This window comes from Tetrao urogallus, assembly GCF_951394365.1.
Source record: "Tetrao urogallus genome assembly, chromosome: Z".
Lineage (NCBI taxonomy): Eukaryota > Metazoa > Chordata > Aves > Galliformes > Phasianidae > Tetrao > Tetrao urogallus.
Window position 1 is genome coordinate 67,456,074 of NC_136816.1, and position 17,497 is coordinate 67,473,570.

The 17,497-nt window shown below is 46.1% G+C and overlaps 1 protein-coding gene across 6 annotated transcripts in view; it reads left to right on the forward strand.

The window, feature by feature from the left end:
* The window catches only part of FAM219A (family with sequence similarity 219 member A), a gene marked incomplete at both ends in the record, with an annotated part of 88,049 nt that overhangs the window by 42,837 nt on the left and 27,715 nt on the right, over window positions 1–17,497 (forward strand). For 3 of the 6 annotated variants that reach the window (XM_079548872.1, XM_079548873.1, XM_079548874.1), the window contains one exon: window positions 11,656–11,755. In XM_079548872.1, coding sequence (XP_079404998.1) covers window positions 11,656–11,755 — 100 coding nt within the window. The remainder of the gene's footprint in view (window positions 1–11,655; window positions 11,756–17,497) is intronic. The other 3 variants (XM_079548875.1, XM_079548876.1, XM_079548877.1) reach the window with 1 other exon arrangement.

The following is a 17,497-nucleotide window of genomic DNA, read 5'->3' on the forward strand; positions in this document are numbered from 1 at the left end:
TGCTGTGCTGCTGCTTCTGCTCCTTGTTTGTAGGGTTATTTCTGTCACAGGCTTGGCTAAACAGAAACTCTCTCCTTATAAATATGGAAATCTGATGATTGAGCTCTCCATTTACTGGGACAAGTTCAAAGCACTGTGCTGAAGAGAAAAAAGCTGCTAAGCACTCTGCTTGGCAGCTCTGATTTCTATGCTAGTGGAAAGAAAACAGCAAGTTTTTCATGCTAGGATCTACCCTTTTAGGTAAGGCTAGTGACCTCTTGGGCAGTTCTCAGGACAGTGTGGTGAAGGCTTTGAAAAACAAGAGTCCTTCTATGTGCTGCCCTTCAAAACTCACTGCTGTTGCCCACCAGACTCCTAGCTGAGACTTCCGTCTGGGCAGTGGGGCAAGGAATAGAACTGGGGGAGGAAACTGCAGGCCAGTCTCACCTCTGTTCCTGGCAAGACGATGGAGCAGATCCCCCTGAAGTCTCTACTAAGGGATATGGAAAATAAAGATGAAGTGATTGGTAGTACCAACATCTTTGTAGGCAACATAGACAGCGGGATTGAGTGCACCCTCAGCAAGTTTGCAGATGACACCAAGCTGAGAGGTACAGCTGCCACGCTGAAAGGAAAGGATGCCATTCAGAGGGACCTGGACAGGCTGGAGAGGTGGATCCATACCAACCTCATGAAGTTCTACAAGGCCAAGTGTAACATCCTGCACCTGGGTCAGGGCAATCCCAAGCACAAATACAGGCTGGGCAGAGAATGGCTTGAAAGCATCCCTAAGGTGATGGATTTGGGACCGTCAGTTGATAAAAGACTCAGCATGAGCCAGCAGTGTGCGCCTGCAGCCCTGAAAGCCAACTGTATCCTAGGTTGCATCAAGAGAGGCGTGACCAGCAGGTTGAGGGAGGTGATTCTGCCCCTCTACTCTGCTCTCATGAGACCCCACCTGGAGTACTGCATCCAGTTCTGGGATCCCCAGCACAAGAAGGATGTGGAGCTGTTGGGGTGGGTCCAGAGGAGGGCCACAACGATGATCAGAGGGCTGCAGCGCCTCCCCTACGCGGGCAGACTGAGAGAGCTGGGGCTCTTAAGCCTGGAGCAGAGAAGGCTCCGGGGGTACCTTATAGCAGCTTTCTAGTACATGAAAAGGGCCTACAGGAAAGCTGGGGAGGGATTTTTTATAAGGGCATGTAGCAATAGAATGTGGGGAAATGGCTTTAAACAGAAAGAAAGTAAATTTAGACAAGATAGTAGGAAAAAATTCTTTACTATGAGAGCTGTGAGACACCAGAACACGTTGCCCAGAGAGGCTGTGGATGCCCCCTCCCTGGCAGGATGGGGTTTTAAGCAACCTGGTCTAGTGGGAGGTGTCCACTACAGCTGGGGGGTTGAAACTGTGTGATCTTAAAGGTGCCCCTTCAATCTAAATCATTCTGATTCTAGGTACAAGCTGTGGGTAAGGGCTGGCAGAGTCCCCTGCCCTGGACAGGGTTGCGGTCACCATTGAGATCTTCTCAGGTCTGCAGTCAGAAGTGTGTTGGAGGGTGAGCTTTGGACAGTTGTTCACTGAGTCACACTGATTCCAGCCTGGGTTTTTAGATTTCTTAAATGGCTGAATAGTGGAGGTGTGCAAATTTAGCTTCTGAGACAGCAGGCATGAGGTGTCTTGGGTTGGAGTAGGTCTGGCAAACAGAAAGTAGGTGTGAAGACATCCTGCAAGGAGTATGCACAGCCCTCCAGGAGAGGAGATTTACTAGGGGCAAGAGTATGGCAGGACAAAGAATGATTGCTGGGGAAGTGAGCAGGAGAAGCAATCAAGCAGCTCAGAAAAAAAAAAAAAAAAAAAAAAGTAAGGAAATGAATTACAACTGCCAGTGGTATTCCAGAGCAAAAAGCAAGACCTCATTCATCTTGTATGTATAGGAATTGAACATGTGAAAATCAGCTGCCTTTCTATGAAAAAATGTCCTGACTGCTAACTGGAGAACAGATGGCCCCAGAGGTATTTTAGTAGCAACTGTGACATTGAACAGCGGATTGGAGCCCTTGGTCTGTAAAAGGTACGGATGTTGAGCTGACCCAGCCTTTTCCTGCTATTGTTCTTACAGCCAGAGGCTCTAGAAGCCCAGTGACGCAGGATTTGCCATGCTGAATCCAGTTCATGGCCTATGGAGGTGATTTTTCAATCTCCAGGATGTTGGAGGGATCTTACATCATTTGAGCGGGGCTCCATTACTGTCATTTGTATTGTGCTGGGACATTTTCGTCAGAATTTATTATCATTGCAGTACCTGCCAGAACCAACCAACATTTTTAGAGTCTCCTACAGGCAAGCTTTGGTTTCATCCTTCACATACAGCTGGAACAGCCTAGCTGTCTGTAGACAGGCCATGGGCAAGAGAGGATCTGTAAGCTGTTCTGTACATACCTGTGAGCATGGCATTTTAGCAGTGATGGCAGCACTTGTTTTGCACGTTCTCAGCCAAAGGTGTCCTTGGAAAGGAAGCACAGATCATCTGTGGTGAAAAGCTCTTTTGTTTTTTTTAAACACAGTTTTGCTGTTGAGGATGCTTCATTAAAGCCTTGAAGAGATGGGGCATATGGTTGAAAGAAGCTCTCACCACCAAGCATGAACTCAGTCACTGCAAGTTCCTGCAGTGGTACTTTAGGAGCAGCACTGGAGCTGACTAATGCAGTTTTCAATAGGATGTGCCTGTAGGAGCCCAGGCTCCTGTTGCCCCCAGACTTCAAACGCACTGTGGCCCTGGCTCTGACACGCATCTCCATTTTTAATCATTTTGAGGATATCCTCCCTCATGAGTCGGGTTTTAGAAAGCAATTGTAAAGATATCTGTGGGGGATTGAGTTCCTGGCCACATGCCAGTTGCTAAACTCATTCTTGCAACAGGTACCAAAGTATTTGTGGTGCTTTACTGCCTTAATCATGTGCCTCATTTGTTCTCAGAGTTGTGGATGTATAATCAAAGGTACAAAATGAAAGTTATAATGCTCTTATATATGTAACCTTTATATGGACAAAATGTTTCAGTACTGAAGCATCCTCACAACATACCTAAGTTAATAGCTGGTTTTAAATAGTTATTGTACACCATCCACTTGTCAAATGCTGCAGGCGGTGAGGAGTGCAATGTGGCATTTCTCTGATTTGCAATGTTAATGATCCAATTTAAGTCATATAAAGTTAGCACAAGATATCAAAGCTATAAATGCATGTGATAATAGGGATGGCTGGTGCTTGTGTGTGAGAAGAGCCTGGAGGGAAATACGGTGTTAAATATACTCTGTCATGATGGAAAAGACTGGAGGCTGCTTGTGCTGCTGGTTTCTCTGAGGGAAATCTAACAGAGATCATGTAATTACTCCCATTTTTCTTCCTTGTCCCTCGGTTGCTTTCCCAAAGCATCGGTCTACTTAAGGAATTGGTGCTGCTTCTGTTACTGAGACTCCCAGGATTAGTCATACATCATCATCTAAAAAATGGGATGTTTGTCCCTGTGCTGCAAATGTCATTTCTGATTAGGAAAACAGACATTTGAAACTTCTTGTTCACTTTCCACCACTTAAACGTTCTGCTTGTTGCATTTTGTTCAGATTCAACGTGGAAGTCAGGCAGTGCTTTTGTGGCCGGGGTTTTCAGGGAGCTTTTCATCACCATGCTGAGGGAAGGCAAACTGGCACTTCTGGACCCATTTTAAACAAAGCAAAGAAGTTAAAGCCTTAACTCCGTGTTACCTTCTGGTGAATTGAGCTTCACCTATTGCAGGTGCAGAAGAGAATGTAAATTCAATGTAGTTCTGGTTCAGTTTAATTAATAAGACTTGAGGTTTTAATCACGCAGCAACATTAACACTGCAGGCTTTTCAAGTTGCTGAAAAAAACTGCATCAAATACTGATTTGTATTGTATATAATTGTAAACTAATTGTGTTTGAAACCCGGATCCTGTAGAGGATATTGCAGGCCTATTTGTTACTCTTAACTAAGATTTATTCAGCAATTGCTCAGAAAACAGCAGTGCTGTGACTGGTGCATTGGCAGAGCTAGCATAATGTCAGTATACAGTTGTTGTTTATTGCTTTTTTGAAAGTGAGTCAGTAACTATCCGAGCTTATTTCAGTGCATCAGTTGCTGTGTCACCAAAATGCCACTTGTTTTCACTAGGTGCAGAGTGGCTATTGGTAAGACGAGTGGCTACTGCCTCAGGTTTAGCAGATGCCCACACAGATGACAGGTGGTGACCATGATGTCTTAGGAGCCTTCTGCTCTGGTCACTGTGTGAGCACGGAGTGAATTCCTTCAACATGTCAGGCTTAAAAAAATCATGTTTTCCTCTGGCACACCCAGAGAGAAATGGCCCTTGGAAGTAATTAAGGAAGTCTCAATAACTTTTCCTTTCCAGGAAACTGGTTTTCTGCCTAAATGCATCTGAGTTAGAAGCAGGCTCCTTTCCTCTTTAGAAGGATGTGGGAATGAGCAGCTAGAAGCAGTGCCATGCATCCTAAGGGAAGCTGGAAAGAGGTCAAAGCCTGAGGACGTACAGCTCCTGTCATCCCCTCTGGGATGTGAGCCAGAAAAGCTGAACAGCAACAGCCAGAGTGCACTGAAGCACTGCATTCCCCAGCCTGGATGGATGACTGCTGGGGGTCTCCAGGCTTAGCTCCGTGTCCTGGCACCAGCATCACACTTCACTGTTTGAAGGAGTTTACACACTTTCTAAGCCAAGCACAGAGCACCACCATTTTTTTTTCTCGTGCACGGGACAAATGCAGGGTGTGCATTTGCACAGCTTGTTCCTTGGCCCAATAGCACACCCTGATGCCCTGAGCAATAAAGCTGGAGTGTGGATATTTTGGCTTTGTTCAGCCTCATTGCACTACTGACTGCTGCCTCAGGGGAATCTGTTGCTTTGTCACCCGAATGCTGACTACTGTAAGCCAGACAAACCACAAAGCCTCAGAGCCATTAGCACAACTTAATTTTTTAAATAAGTTGATCTCCCTCCTATATTCCCTCCTGCATAAATACAAGGTCTGCCATTGCTTATCCTGTCATTTACAGACATAAGAGTTGTAAAACTGGAACAGGCTGTCCAGGGAGGTTGTGGATCCTCCTTCTCTGGAGATATCTTGACACCTACCTATGCAGCCTGCTGTAGGGGGCCTGCTTTGCAGGGGGGCTGGTCACAATGATCTCTAGATCTTGTAGATCTAGAAGTCCCTTCCAACCCGTACAACTCTTGTGATTCTGTGATAGTAACCCACAAGGTCAGAAAAGACCTTCAAGATCACCCAGTCCAACCATCTACCCATCACCAATAGATCTCACTAAACCATATCCCTCAACACAAAATCCAAATGTTCCTTGAACACTTCCAGGGTCGGTGACTCCACCAGCTCCCTGGGCAGCCCGTTCCAGTGCCTGACCACTCTTTCAGGAAAGTAGTATTTCCTGACATCCAGCCCAAATCTCCCCTGGCGCAGCTTGAAGCCATTCCCTCCAGTCCTATCACCAGTTACACGAGAGAAGAGCCCGACCCCCAGCTTGCTACAGCTGCCTTCAGGCAGTTATAGAGAGCAGTGAGGTCTCCCCTGAGCCTCCTCTTCTCCACACGGAACATTCCCAGCTCCTTCAGCCGCTCCTCATAAGCCCTGTGCTCCAGACCCCTCACCAGCTCTTGTTGCCCTTCTCTGAACCCGCTCCAGGGCCTCCATGTCTTTCTTGCAGTGTGGGGCCCAAAACTGGACACCGCACTCGAGGTGCGGCCTCACCAGGGCAGAATACAGACAGACCATCACTTCCCTGCTCCTGCTGGCAACACCGTTCCTGATGCAAGCCAAGATGCCATTGGTCTTCTTGGCCACCTGGGCACACTGCATGCTCCTGTTCAGCCCAGCACCAATCAATGCCCCCAGCTCCATTTCCTCTACGCAGTCTTCCAGCCACTCCACCCCAAGCCTGTAGCGTTGCCTGCGGTTGTTCCGGCCAAAGTGCAGGACCTGGCATTTGGCCTGTTGAAATTCATCCCGTTGGCTTCAGCCCAGCTATCCAGCCTGTCCAGTTCCCTCTGTAGGGCCTCGCTATCCCCAGGCCGATTGACACTTCCAGCCAACTTGGTGTCATCTGCAGACTTACTGAGGATGCACTCAATGCCCTCATCCAGGTCACCAATAAAGACATGGAAGAGCACAGGCCCCAGCACTGACCTGAGGCACACCACTCATAACAGATCGCCAGCTGGATTCAGCTCCATTCACTCTCTGGGCCCGGCCTTCCAGACAGTTCCCTACCCAGCCTAGTGCCTATCCAAGCCACGGGCTGCCAGCTTCTGCAGGAGAATAGGCAGTGTCAAAGGCCTTGCAGAAGTCTAGGTAGAATACATCAGCAGCCTTTCCCTCATCCACCAGATGGGTCACTCGATCATAAAAGGAGATCAGGTTGGTCAAACAGGACCTGCCCTTCGTGAACCCAGGCTGGCTAGGTCTGATCCCCTGGTTGTCCCGCACATGCCGTGTGATCTCCCTCAAGACAATCTGCTCCATAACCTTCCCTGGCACACAGGTCATGGTAACAGGCCTGTAGTTCCCCAGATCCTCCTTACAACCCTTCTTGTAGATGGGAGTCACACTGGCAAGCCTCCAGTCTTCTGGGACCTCACCAGTCAACAAGGAGCGCTGATAGATAATGGCAAGCGGCTCGGCTCTCACGTCAGCCAGTTCCCTCAGCTCTCTGGGTGAATCCCATCCGGCCCCATGGACTTGTGACAGTCCAGCTGGAGTAGTAGGTCTGTGACTGCGTCCTCCCGAATTGCGGGGGGTTCTGTCTGCACCCCAGCTGAGACTACCAGGTCAGAGAGTGGAGTACCCTGAGGATAACTGGTGTGACCTTTAAAGACAGACGTAAAGAAGGCATCCAGAACCTCTGCCTTTTCCTTGTCCTCACTGGTCACATTCCCAGCCTCATCCAGTAAAGAATGAAGATTTTCCTTAGTACTCCTCTTACCACTGATGTATTTGCAAAAGGCTTTCTTGTTCCTTTTTACCCCAGCGGCCAGGTTGAGTTCAATCTGGGCTTTTGCCTTTCTGACTTTCTCTCTATACATCTTAACAACTTATCTGTACTCTTTTGGAGTCGCCTGTCCTTCTTCCACAGGCGGTAGATTCTCTTTTTCTCCCAAAGCCTCAAGAATAGCTCCCTGTTCATCCACGCTGGTCTTCTTCCCCGCCGGCTCATTTTGCGGCTCAGGGGACAGCCAGCTCCTGTGCCTTTAAGACTTCCTTCTTGAAGAGTGACCAGCCATCTTGGACCCTTCACTCTCTAGGAGTGAAACCTAGGGCATTTCCCCTAACAGCCTTCTGAATAATTCAAAGTCCGCCCAGAACTCCAAGGTAGCACTTTTCCTGTTTCCCCATCCTGGCTCCACCAAGAATTGAGAACTCTACCATTTCATGGCCACTCTATCCAAAACAGCCCCCGACCTCCACATTTCCCACCAGACTTTAAAAAAACTGGGAGTTCTGTAAGGTTAATTCTGCCTGGTGTCTGCAGGGAACTTAGGCCATCTACTGCCCACATGTTGCCCCACTGCAGCAGCTCAGAGTCCCCTTCCAGCCCTCTTCCTTAGGGGTCAGTGCAACAGAGACTCTGAGTCTTGGGGAAGGACAAGTGTGGGGGATAAGAAAGAAGAGGTCATAGGAGTGTGATGGAGATGGGACTCTTCCCAGTTGACAGTGAAATCATGGGATTCTCAGTGGTGGAAACAAGCTGGATGTTTCAGGGGAGCTGCAGAGCCCCTGTGCACCACAAATGGACACAGGTACGTCTGACTACAGACACAGCATGGTGGTGCCTGCCCAGCTGTGATGGTGGTGGAGCCATCCTCCTCCACTTCTTCTTCCAGCAGGGGATCTATCTCTGTAGGCTCCATATCACTATCAGAGATATCAGAATCCATCAGGTCCAGGTCACTGCTGCTCCCAAGAAGCCAAAGCATATTAGTGGTAGGAGGATGTGACCTCCTCTGTTTCAGAAAGTTCCTGCATCCCAAAGGTAGGTGAGGAGATCTCTAATAACACTCCTCTATCCTCACAGCATTCTGCTTATAAAGGCGGACACCCATCAGTGATAGGAACCCCAGAGGTAGGGTTCCCCTGTTTTCAAGGGCTCAGAAGGTTAAGCAGATACTGCAGAAAGCCAGAGCCGCTGCCCTCTCGATTCTAAGAGTGTCTCATACTGACCAAAACATGGCTGTGCTGGGTCTGAGAGGCCTACTGCCTGAGAGGTGCCCTAGTTTTGAAGGAGAAGGAAAGGTGCATACAACCAAAACCTGCTCAGTGAGCTTGGCTGTCCAGGTGGAACTTGAGAGAGTCCCTGGTATGTCTCTGATGGATGCAGCTATGTCTTATGTCAGACACAGTGCTATGGCTCCTGTCCAGCCCTGATGATGGTGGATCCACTTAGATGACTTCTTCATCCAGAAGCGGATCCATCTCCATGGGCTCCATGTCACCATCAGACATCAGTGTTCATCAGTTCCAGGTTCCTGCTACTCCTGAGAAGCCAGAGCTTATTAGTGGGAGGAGGATCCCACACCTCTTACTGAGGCAACTCCTCAGTGCCTCCCACACGTTTGCAGGCAGACCACTCTCTAATAAAACTCATCTTTGCTCAGAGTTCTCTACTTCTAGAAGCCCAAACTGCTCAGCTACTGGGGTTCTAGCTGCAGGATCCCCTTATTTCTAGGGAGCCTAGGATACGCCTGTTGGCCTCCTCCTCTTGTGATCAGAAGAGAAGGCAGAGAGGCATCCAAGACAGCAGGCAGCTACGGTCATGCCATTTTAGCAATGTCCCATGATGACCAAAACATGGCAGTGCTGAGGCTGAGAGCCCTATGGCCTAGGTTTGAAGAAGGTCCACACAGTTCAGTGGGACAAAGAGAAAAAACCTGGCTTTACCAGTGATAAGCTGTATAGGACCTCCTTTACAGAGCACAGCTGCAGGCAATTCCAAAACGTTCAAAGTCATACAAGGCAACGCAGGAGGCTGGCTTGACCGGCTGGCCATCTTCTTGTGCCGCTTGGGTGAAAAGTGTGCAGGCACTGGAAGTGACGCTGGGCGCTGCTGGGCGCTGCAGGGCAACTGCAGCAATGCTGTCCGTCGCTGCGGGATGGAAATTTGTGTGACAAAAGCTCACCCAGAGGTGAAGCCGGCCTGCGCCGTGAAGAGCAACAAAAAGGCCTATTTAAAACATTTTAACTGCAGCAGGAGGAGCAGTGCTAGGCCCAGCGGGTTTGGAATTTGCAGCAGAAGGGCTCCGAAGAAGCAGAAGGGCCTGGAGCTGCGTGGGGCGGCTCGGCCGGCGCCCGCAGCCGCAGCACGTGGCGACAACGGCGGAGCTCGGCGGGAAGCGCTGCCACCGCAAATACCGCGAGAACAGCAAATCCCGCCGCGTGTCTCTGGCTGCCCGGCGCTCCTGCCCCGCCCCGCCTTCCCGCCCTCTTGCCTCACTGCTCCCCGCTCCGCTTCGAGGCTGCGGCCCACTCGGCCCCAGCAGGCAGGGCGAAGGCGCTACAGACCGCGCGGGAACGCAGGAATCCTAGTGCAGGCTCTAAAGTATATTAAAAAAAAACCGGCCTTGTGTGGAGGCCTTGGCTTCTTTGCCGTTTGATGCCTTTGTTTCGCTGAGGGTTTCTTGTCCGAACAGCACAGCCTTACAGTGTGCTTGCTAGTCCACAACACTGTAGCCATAGCATTCACAGCTATGACAATTTTACCAGGGGGAATTAATCACATAACTGAACAACTGTATTTCTAAAATACGCAACTGACACATATGGTATTTCTGCTTTTTCGAACCAGCAGTTTCAAGGACAGGTTACAGAACCCAAACGGGTTGTGCTCTATTTCGGAGCAGTTCCCTGTTTCTGATGCCTAACGCAGGAACAACCTTCCAATTGTTGGAAATAATCCAAGTAATTTTGTCAGGACGGTATCTCTGATAAAAGCAGAATTTATTCGCGATTGCAATGGCGGGCGTCCCACAAGTAGGAGTGCGCCTATGGACACAACATGGCAGCCTTTATACCCTGTTTTCTCCCCCTTGCCTCCCCCTCCCCTGTTTCCCCACTGGCTGGGTACTCCAGGTTCACAATCTTATCAGAAGGTTTACATTTACTATTTACTTGTTCATTTATTTGTTATCTGGTGCCAGTCAGTAGTCATCCTGTTGTTTCCAAGATGTCTCGGTGCTCTCCTTGCCCTATTGATATGGTGATTTTCTTTAAAGTCCTTATCGTTAAACAAAGAGCACTGGGGGATGATGTCAGGCCTTCCCAATGTCTCTTCAGGCGCTTCCTCGGGCATGCCATGGCTTGTTCTCTGGTTTGCTCTCGTGCAGGATATTCTTGCAGTGTATGTGACAAAATATACATATATACACCTATATACAGAGTATGCATTCCTGGGAAGGTTCGTCTATACAATAAGTGATGTAAACTTATCAGAGATCTTCCCCAAGTTAATCTACTGGGACTCCCAGAAAGAACTATGATAGCGGAGATCATAAAATAAAAATAATATTATACAATTCTAATGCAGAAACAACATTTGTTTCCCACACACTCTACTGTAGGGTGGCACAGCGCTATGCTGCCTGCCCAGAGCTGATTCGGTGAATCCATCCTCCAGCGGTTCTTCCCTTAGAGTAAGATCCACCTCCATGGCTCCACATTGCCATCAAGAACGTCAGCGTTCATCAGCTGCGACAGAGAAGGGCCGGGGCTTTGGGAAAGGCTGTGCCCCAGGGCAGCGGGCACAGCGCTGAGCTGCTGAGTTTGAGGAGAAGTTGGACTGTGCTCTTAGAAACATGGTTTGAATTTTGTGAGGTTTTCTGCATGGAGCAAGGAGTTGGACTCCTTCTGGGTCCCTATCTAAGTTGGTATTCTGTGATTCTATGACCAGTGTTGAAGTTGTGTGATTTGGTATTTCATATGAATTTCATGATGTATTGCTGAGTACAGCGCTAGGTTGTCTGCAAGTAGATGTGATGAAGTAGATTTTGTGTTTTTCGGGCTTTTGTTTTGGGAGGATTCTGTTGACAGTGAAGTGTGCTATGCTGACAGATAGTGAAATTAAATCTTCCAGGTCAGCCAAAAATAGGTGCAACATGATAAGCGTAGTCTTCTTTGGTCTTCTAATACAGACTGGAGGTGAAATTCAGCTGCTTATTCAACCTTAGTTCCTTCTGAGCTGGACAGCACACAGCTGGCTATGACGTTTTTAGTTTTGATTATGAGGTTGGCCAGCTCACTTTGAACTCAGCTGAAAATGTAAATGTGTAAATGAAAGTGACTTGGGATTATTGCCAAGGTAGGCAGAATTTGAAGTGGTGATTCACCTTCCATATTGTATTACTAGTATTGTCCAGCACATGAAACCCAGTGTTTCCCCAAGTATTTCAAACATCCTAAACGTACTTCCAGCACTCTGTGATTCTCCACTATGTTTCAGCCATAAAAACATCAGCATATACTGTGCTCTGTCTGAACACAGGTGGGAATGGACTTGTATAACCATCAGTTAGAAGTCCAGAAGTGACTGCGTAATCTTTAGCTAAATCATTGTTTTGTTTCATTTTCTGTCTCAACAGGATCCAACCGCTGCATCTATTTCGGACAGAGACTGTGATACAAGAGAGGGAGAGACTGTAGCCATGAACTATAAGCCGTCCCCACTCCAAGTGAAATTAGGTGAGTCTTTGCTGTTGGAGGGTGAAAAGACTTAATCCAAAGTCTGAAATACAGTGGTGTACTAGTGAGATCATTTACAGATCTCCACTCATAGACATGAGTGAGAATCATCAGCTGAACACGCCAGATCAGCCCACAGAACAGTTTATCAGTATGATTCTACTGCTCAGGGAACTGATCTATAAACATTCAAGGACTTCCTGTCTTGGGATGTGGTAGAAACCTTCTTTGAAAAGGTGTATTTTTTCAAACCTACAGAATTTTATCAAATTGGCCAGGAAAAAAAAAAAAAAAGAATGAATATAGAATGAATATAGAGAGGCTATAAAAAGAAAACATGACTACAAACAAAAGGGAAAGGATCAGAGACTTGGACATCACCTGTCTTATCAGGACAAGACAGAGCTGTGTTACTGTGAGATGGAGGAATTACAGATTTGTAATAGTTCACTGCTATTTCTGTGCAGTATTTCTGAAGTTCTGGAAACAGAACCACGTATTAGCACAATACACTGCTTCCTCACCAGGCTAATTCTTGCAAGAGGACAGCAGTCCACACAAGGCCCTCTTGTTTTCAAAGCCTTAAGCAGTGTTATGCCATACAGATTCAAGATCCTAATGAAGGACAGGTCAGAGGATTGATATGCTTTTTGCTCAGATTTAAAACAAAAACGGTAAGCCTAGAAAATTTCCTCATAGGTGCATATTTTTATATGGTTATGAAGAGATTTTGTCAAGTAAATAGGTGTTACCCAAGGACCTACTGCTGCAAACAATGGTGTTGGCCTCATTGGGTGGCCTTAAAGAAACAGCAGGAAAAGCCTCGTTTGCATTTGCAGAGTCTCAGAGCTCCACTGAAGTATATGGGAAATTGAATGATCGGACACAGTGGTCATGGAAGTGCATAAAGGGGTTTCACAAGTAAGTATACATACAGCAAAGGAAAATAAAGTAACTGAATAATGACTTTGCTGATTGAGTGACTACAGAGAAGACAGAAAATTGGATGTACAAACACAGCAAGGTAATGTGGCAAAGTGGAAGATCTCGAAGTATCCATAGAGGACATGAAAAAGTGTATTGGCACAGCATATCTGCCCTGCAGTAGCCATCAGGAATACTCCAAAATGGCAGCTGCTTTTTAGGAAAAGGCAGAAAACAGCAGTATGTGTTGATGGGAGTGCAGATCTCAGTTTGGTAAAAGATGATCGCTGGCAGCATGCCATATGCCTCCAGGATCCTTTTGCATTGCTAGAAGGATTCTGTATTGTTGAGATAATTCTGTATTGAGAGATAATTATTACTGCGATATTTGCTTTGGATCATTTAACATCAGGTGTCAGGTTGGAGAGCAGTTAATGCTACTATTTGTAGGTCTGAGATATTCCTGCATTTATAGGCAATAAAAGTATACTCAAGAGATCTGCTGATGTCACAGAAAATTGTGCTGTTTTAGTCTTGGTAACGTATGAGGACGTTATAGAAGATGTGATTGTCAGAAATAGATTGGATTCAGAGATAACAATGCAAATAAAATGTAAAGGTAATTCAAAAAAGGTCTGTAACTAACTTCAGCATTATAGACTAAGTGCTTGAGCAAAGTCAGTGAATAGAGAACTGTAGGAATTCATTATTCACCAGGTACTGTGGAAGGAGAAGGCATCAGAAAAAAAAAAGAGATTGTTAATGAACTTCTTCAACAATCACTTCATTTCTAAGTAATTAATGACAAGGGCACATAAACTAGGAGTTGGCTCAGAAACCTGTGAGACATCGGTACAACAAAGTCTCAGAAACATCATAGAGAAAAAGCATGAAAACTGCAGTAGTAGAAATGCAGAAAACATGCCAGGAGAAATGCAATCTGCTGTACATTGGAAGTGAATAAGAAAGTACGGCATCACTGCAAGACAAGGAGTTATTAAAATAGACTAATACATGGAGTGGTCACACTTCTGCAGCATTTACCAGCTTTTTTCAAAACACCGATACAGCAGAACGATTAATTCTTCTGCTAGAATATTTTGCTTTACCACGTAAAGAAAATTCTGTTTGGCCACTGATGAATGCTATTAGCAAAGTGGTAAGGGTAGGTATTAGAAGAGTATGAATCCATTTTTTCCAGTAAATAAAGGTGTAGCAATATGTACATGTATGAGATATATGGAGTCCTGTAAAACAGTTCCAGCAAGAAGAATTCAGGATGGGCTAGGTGTAGATAAGAACTACATAAGACAAGGGATCTGGAAAGGCTGCCATATCAGAGAAGGCTAAAAGAATTTGGCATATTGAGCCTAGTAAGACCAGGACAGAAAGAAAGAACTCCTTGTCCTTTATAAATCTTCCAGGGAGTAAATATCAGAAACAGAAAAAATAAGTAGTTGATGCAGGTGCTATCAGCCCTGGGAAAGTTAGCGTTAAGTTGTGAAGGCTGTGCTGCTTCTGAAAATTAAAGCATGATTAACCATGAAAGTAAGAACAGCATCACTTGGTTTCTTCTGGGAATAACAGAAAGAGAAAACTCCCAGGACTTGTATTATGTGAGAGCTTTGCAGCGTTGCAGAAGATTGCTGCCTCCACGACCTGCTGGTACTCTGGCCAGTGAATGTTCAGCACTGACCACTCTGTGGGTGAAATCTACCTGCTTAGCAGGAACTATCTGGCAGAGCTGATGAGCGTGTTCCTGCCTGGGCTCCTAGACAAGTCTGCTCAGAAACCTCTCTCTGCCTGTGGATACAGTGTGCCTCTTTAATTAGGTGAACACATATTTAATGGTGTTTGGATTGGCTTTCTGTCCTTAGCCATACTCTGATGAGTGCAAGGTTACCTGGGGCAAAACGAGACTGATGGTATTGTCTGCATCCAGTGTAATATGGTTTAATCCACATCAGCTCCCACTGCTGTCATTCTTAAGAGATGCCCGACCTTTGCAGTTTTCAAGCATTTTAATGGCTCACATCTCCCAGCTTTGGATTTTTTTCTTCGAACTCAATCTTTAGTCTTTTCTACATTAAGGATTTTGATTGTTTTTTAATCCTCTAAGCCTAGGCAAAGTTAAGGTAGTAAATATTTAGTAGCTTACCTGGCAGAGCTATTGTTGGGGATGGTAGTGACTAGGGTTTTAATCCTATTGCAAGTTTTCCATATGGATTTAACACTTTTCAGTGTTAAATCAGAATCGATTGTTCAAATGTCAAATGCTCTGATGGCAGGTTAATAAATGTCATTTTATACTCTGTGAAGATTTATATATAAATCTGTCATATGTGCTTATTGGAAGCATGGTTCAAATGTGCTCAATTAAATACCAATCCAGCATGAATGCAGGTTTTGCTTCCAGAGCCCACAGTGATTAAAGTGTGACAGAAAAAGCGTGCTTTGCTGCAATTCCTGCTGCTGTGGTTGTTTTTCTGCTGTATTAGTAAAGAGATTTCATTGCCACAGATTTGTTTGGGGGCCAGTTAGACATAGGAAAATTTTGACAGGTGGCTTTTGTTTTTATTGATTTCTTAAAGATTATACCTGGTTTGTAAATGGAGCAGGAAGACATTTAGGTTGTTTCTTGTACCATATCTGAAAAGAGAACTTCACATCAAGGGAAAATAATATCCGGTGCGTGTAATTCATCATGTATTACATCCGTATTAATTATGTATTTCTTACTTTCCTAGCACTCCTGCTTTGTCTTTCTTTTGAGTCTTCAGGACTTGGCCTGCTTCTTGCTTGCAAATTACTTGATGTGGAGGCTCCCGACAGCACTGTGGGGGGCTGGGTGCCCATTAGTGCTTAGGAGATGTCTCCAGCACATCCTTATTAGGAGGCATGTCCAGATGGAGCGCATACCACAAGCCTTTTGAAGGCAGAAGAGTGTTGTGATAAGGAGAGAGGGAGGAATAGAATAATCCCCAAGTGTAAATCTCGGGGGCTCCATACCCACTGGAAAGTAGCAGATCCCCGTGGGATATCAAGAGATGACATGCTATTTTAATGAAGCTTACACCATCTGTTTTTCTATTTTGCATTTTTAATTTCACTTTTTTGCCCGAAAATCCCCATCCAGACAGTCTGTCTGACTTACCTAGCAGTCAGTGTTTCACTCTGTAAAACAAAATAAGCAGTGTGGTAATTGGTTGCAGCACAGGCTACGGCACTGATGAGGGACTGCAGCAGTGGCATCTTTATCAGCACAATCCTGGGAGTGTGATAGTAAATCCCCCACATCCCTCTCTGCAGTTGAACACATGAGAGGGAGACAGACGGACAGAGTTACTCATAGCAGCCTTTGTCCCTCTGAGACTTCTTTCCTTCACTTACTCAGTGGCCGTATCCATGCTGTTTTTTTTTATGATCTCAGCCGTTGCAGAGGGAAGGAAAACTGCATTGCTCAAGATGTGATACATGGCTGTGCTCCTAGTGGACTGGAGGGAGATGTCTGTAACAGGCTTCACGCAAATAAAATGACAAGGGCTGATGACAGGTATTGAAAATCAAGCTGCCATTAGGGAGTTTTGATTGTTTGGTGGGAAATTGGAGAGGCTCTCTGTGGGTGCTGGCTCTTGAAAAAGGTTAAATCTTCTCTGTTTGTTAGAAGTGCATGCTGTCCAGGCCAGATTCAGATGAGCTCAAATGGTGCGTTCAGTCAGTACCTCTCTCCACAGCCATTTGACCTTCAGATTATCCTCTGCAGGCTGTTTCCTCTAGACACCCATCAGGGACGCAGAGCACTCAGTGTCAGCACTTCCTTGCCATGTTTATTTTAGACAGGTTCTGGATCAGTCTCTTAACTGCTTGAGTGGAAAGTTCCCATTTCCAGTTAATGGGGAAAGGTGGTATTTTGGGAGGGATCTGGTAGCTGCAAGAACCTTCTTTTCTTGAACTAGGTAGAGAAATATGGCAGTCCTCTTGGGAGTGTGGTGAGTAATGCCTAAATATGCATGACAAGTAAGTGTCTAATATAGGCAAGCTGGACCTCACTTTAAGACTCAGTGAACTACTTGCACATGAGGTTGTCTGTCAGATGATCAAGAAGAAACCCAGTTGATAATGCCTGTTTGAAAGTATTTGTGGATTTTATTTTAGATTTTCTTTACCAAAGTTATTGTAAAAAATGGCCAGAATTGCAGATGTGGCAGATAATTTTCCCACTCTCCTAGCTATGGTTTTGTTCCCCTCCCAGTTTAGATCACATACTGGTATTCATCACAGTACCAAAAACCGCAGTGTCTGATACTAGTCAGCCCCATAAGGGGAAGCAGGTGGCACAGAGCTGCCTTCCACGTAAGCTGCTTTCACTCCATTATGTTGAAATGAAACACTACCTATAATGTTGGTAGACTATATTATAGTCTACCAGCCTGAACAGAAGTTTCCCTTTCTTCAAGAGAAAGCAAGCTGTCCTAGCACTAACAGAGGAAAGCTGATCCATGAATTAGTGGGCTACAAACACTCTTCTCCAGCCAGTGGCATTGTAGGATGTTGCTTTTCTCTCCAAGAGATGTTGCACGGAAGATACTCAGAGCAGGTCAGCTTCCATCCAGATACTGCAGGAAAGGAAGCTTCGCAGGTCTGAAGCCTGGACATGTTGCTACAGCGAGTGTGAAAGCTTCTTGAGTCAGCCCAGCTTGGGCTTTTGGTTTTCTATGTGACAAGAGGGAGATGAGAGCAGCTGAGCAGTCACAGTGCAGCCTGAGCCATGCAGATGGCTCGGCATGAAGTCAGGGTAGTAGAAAAAGCTGTTCTCTG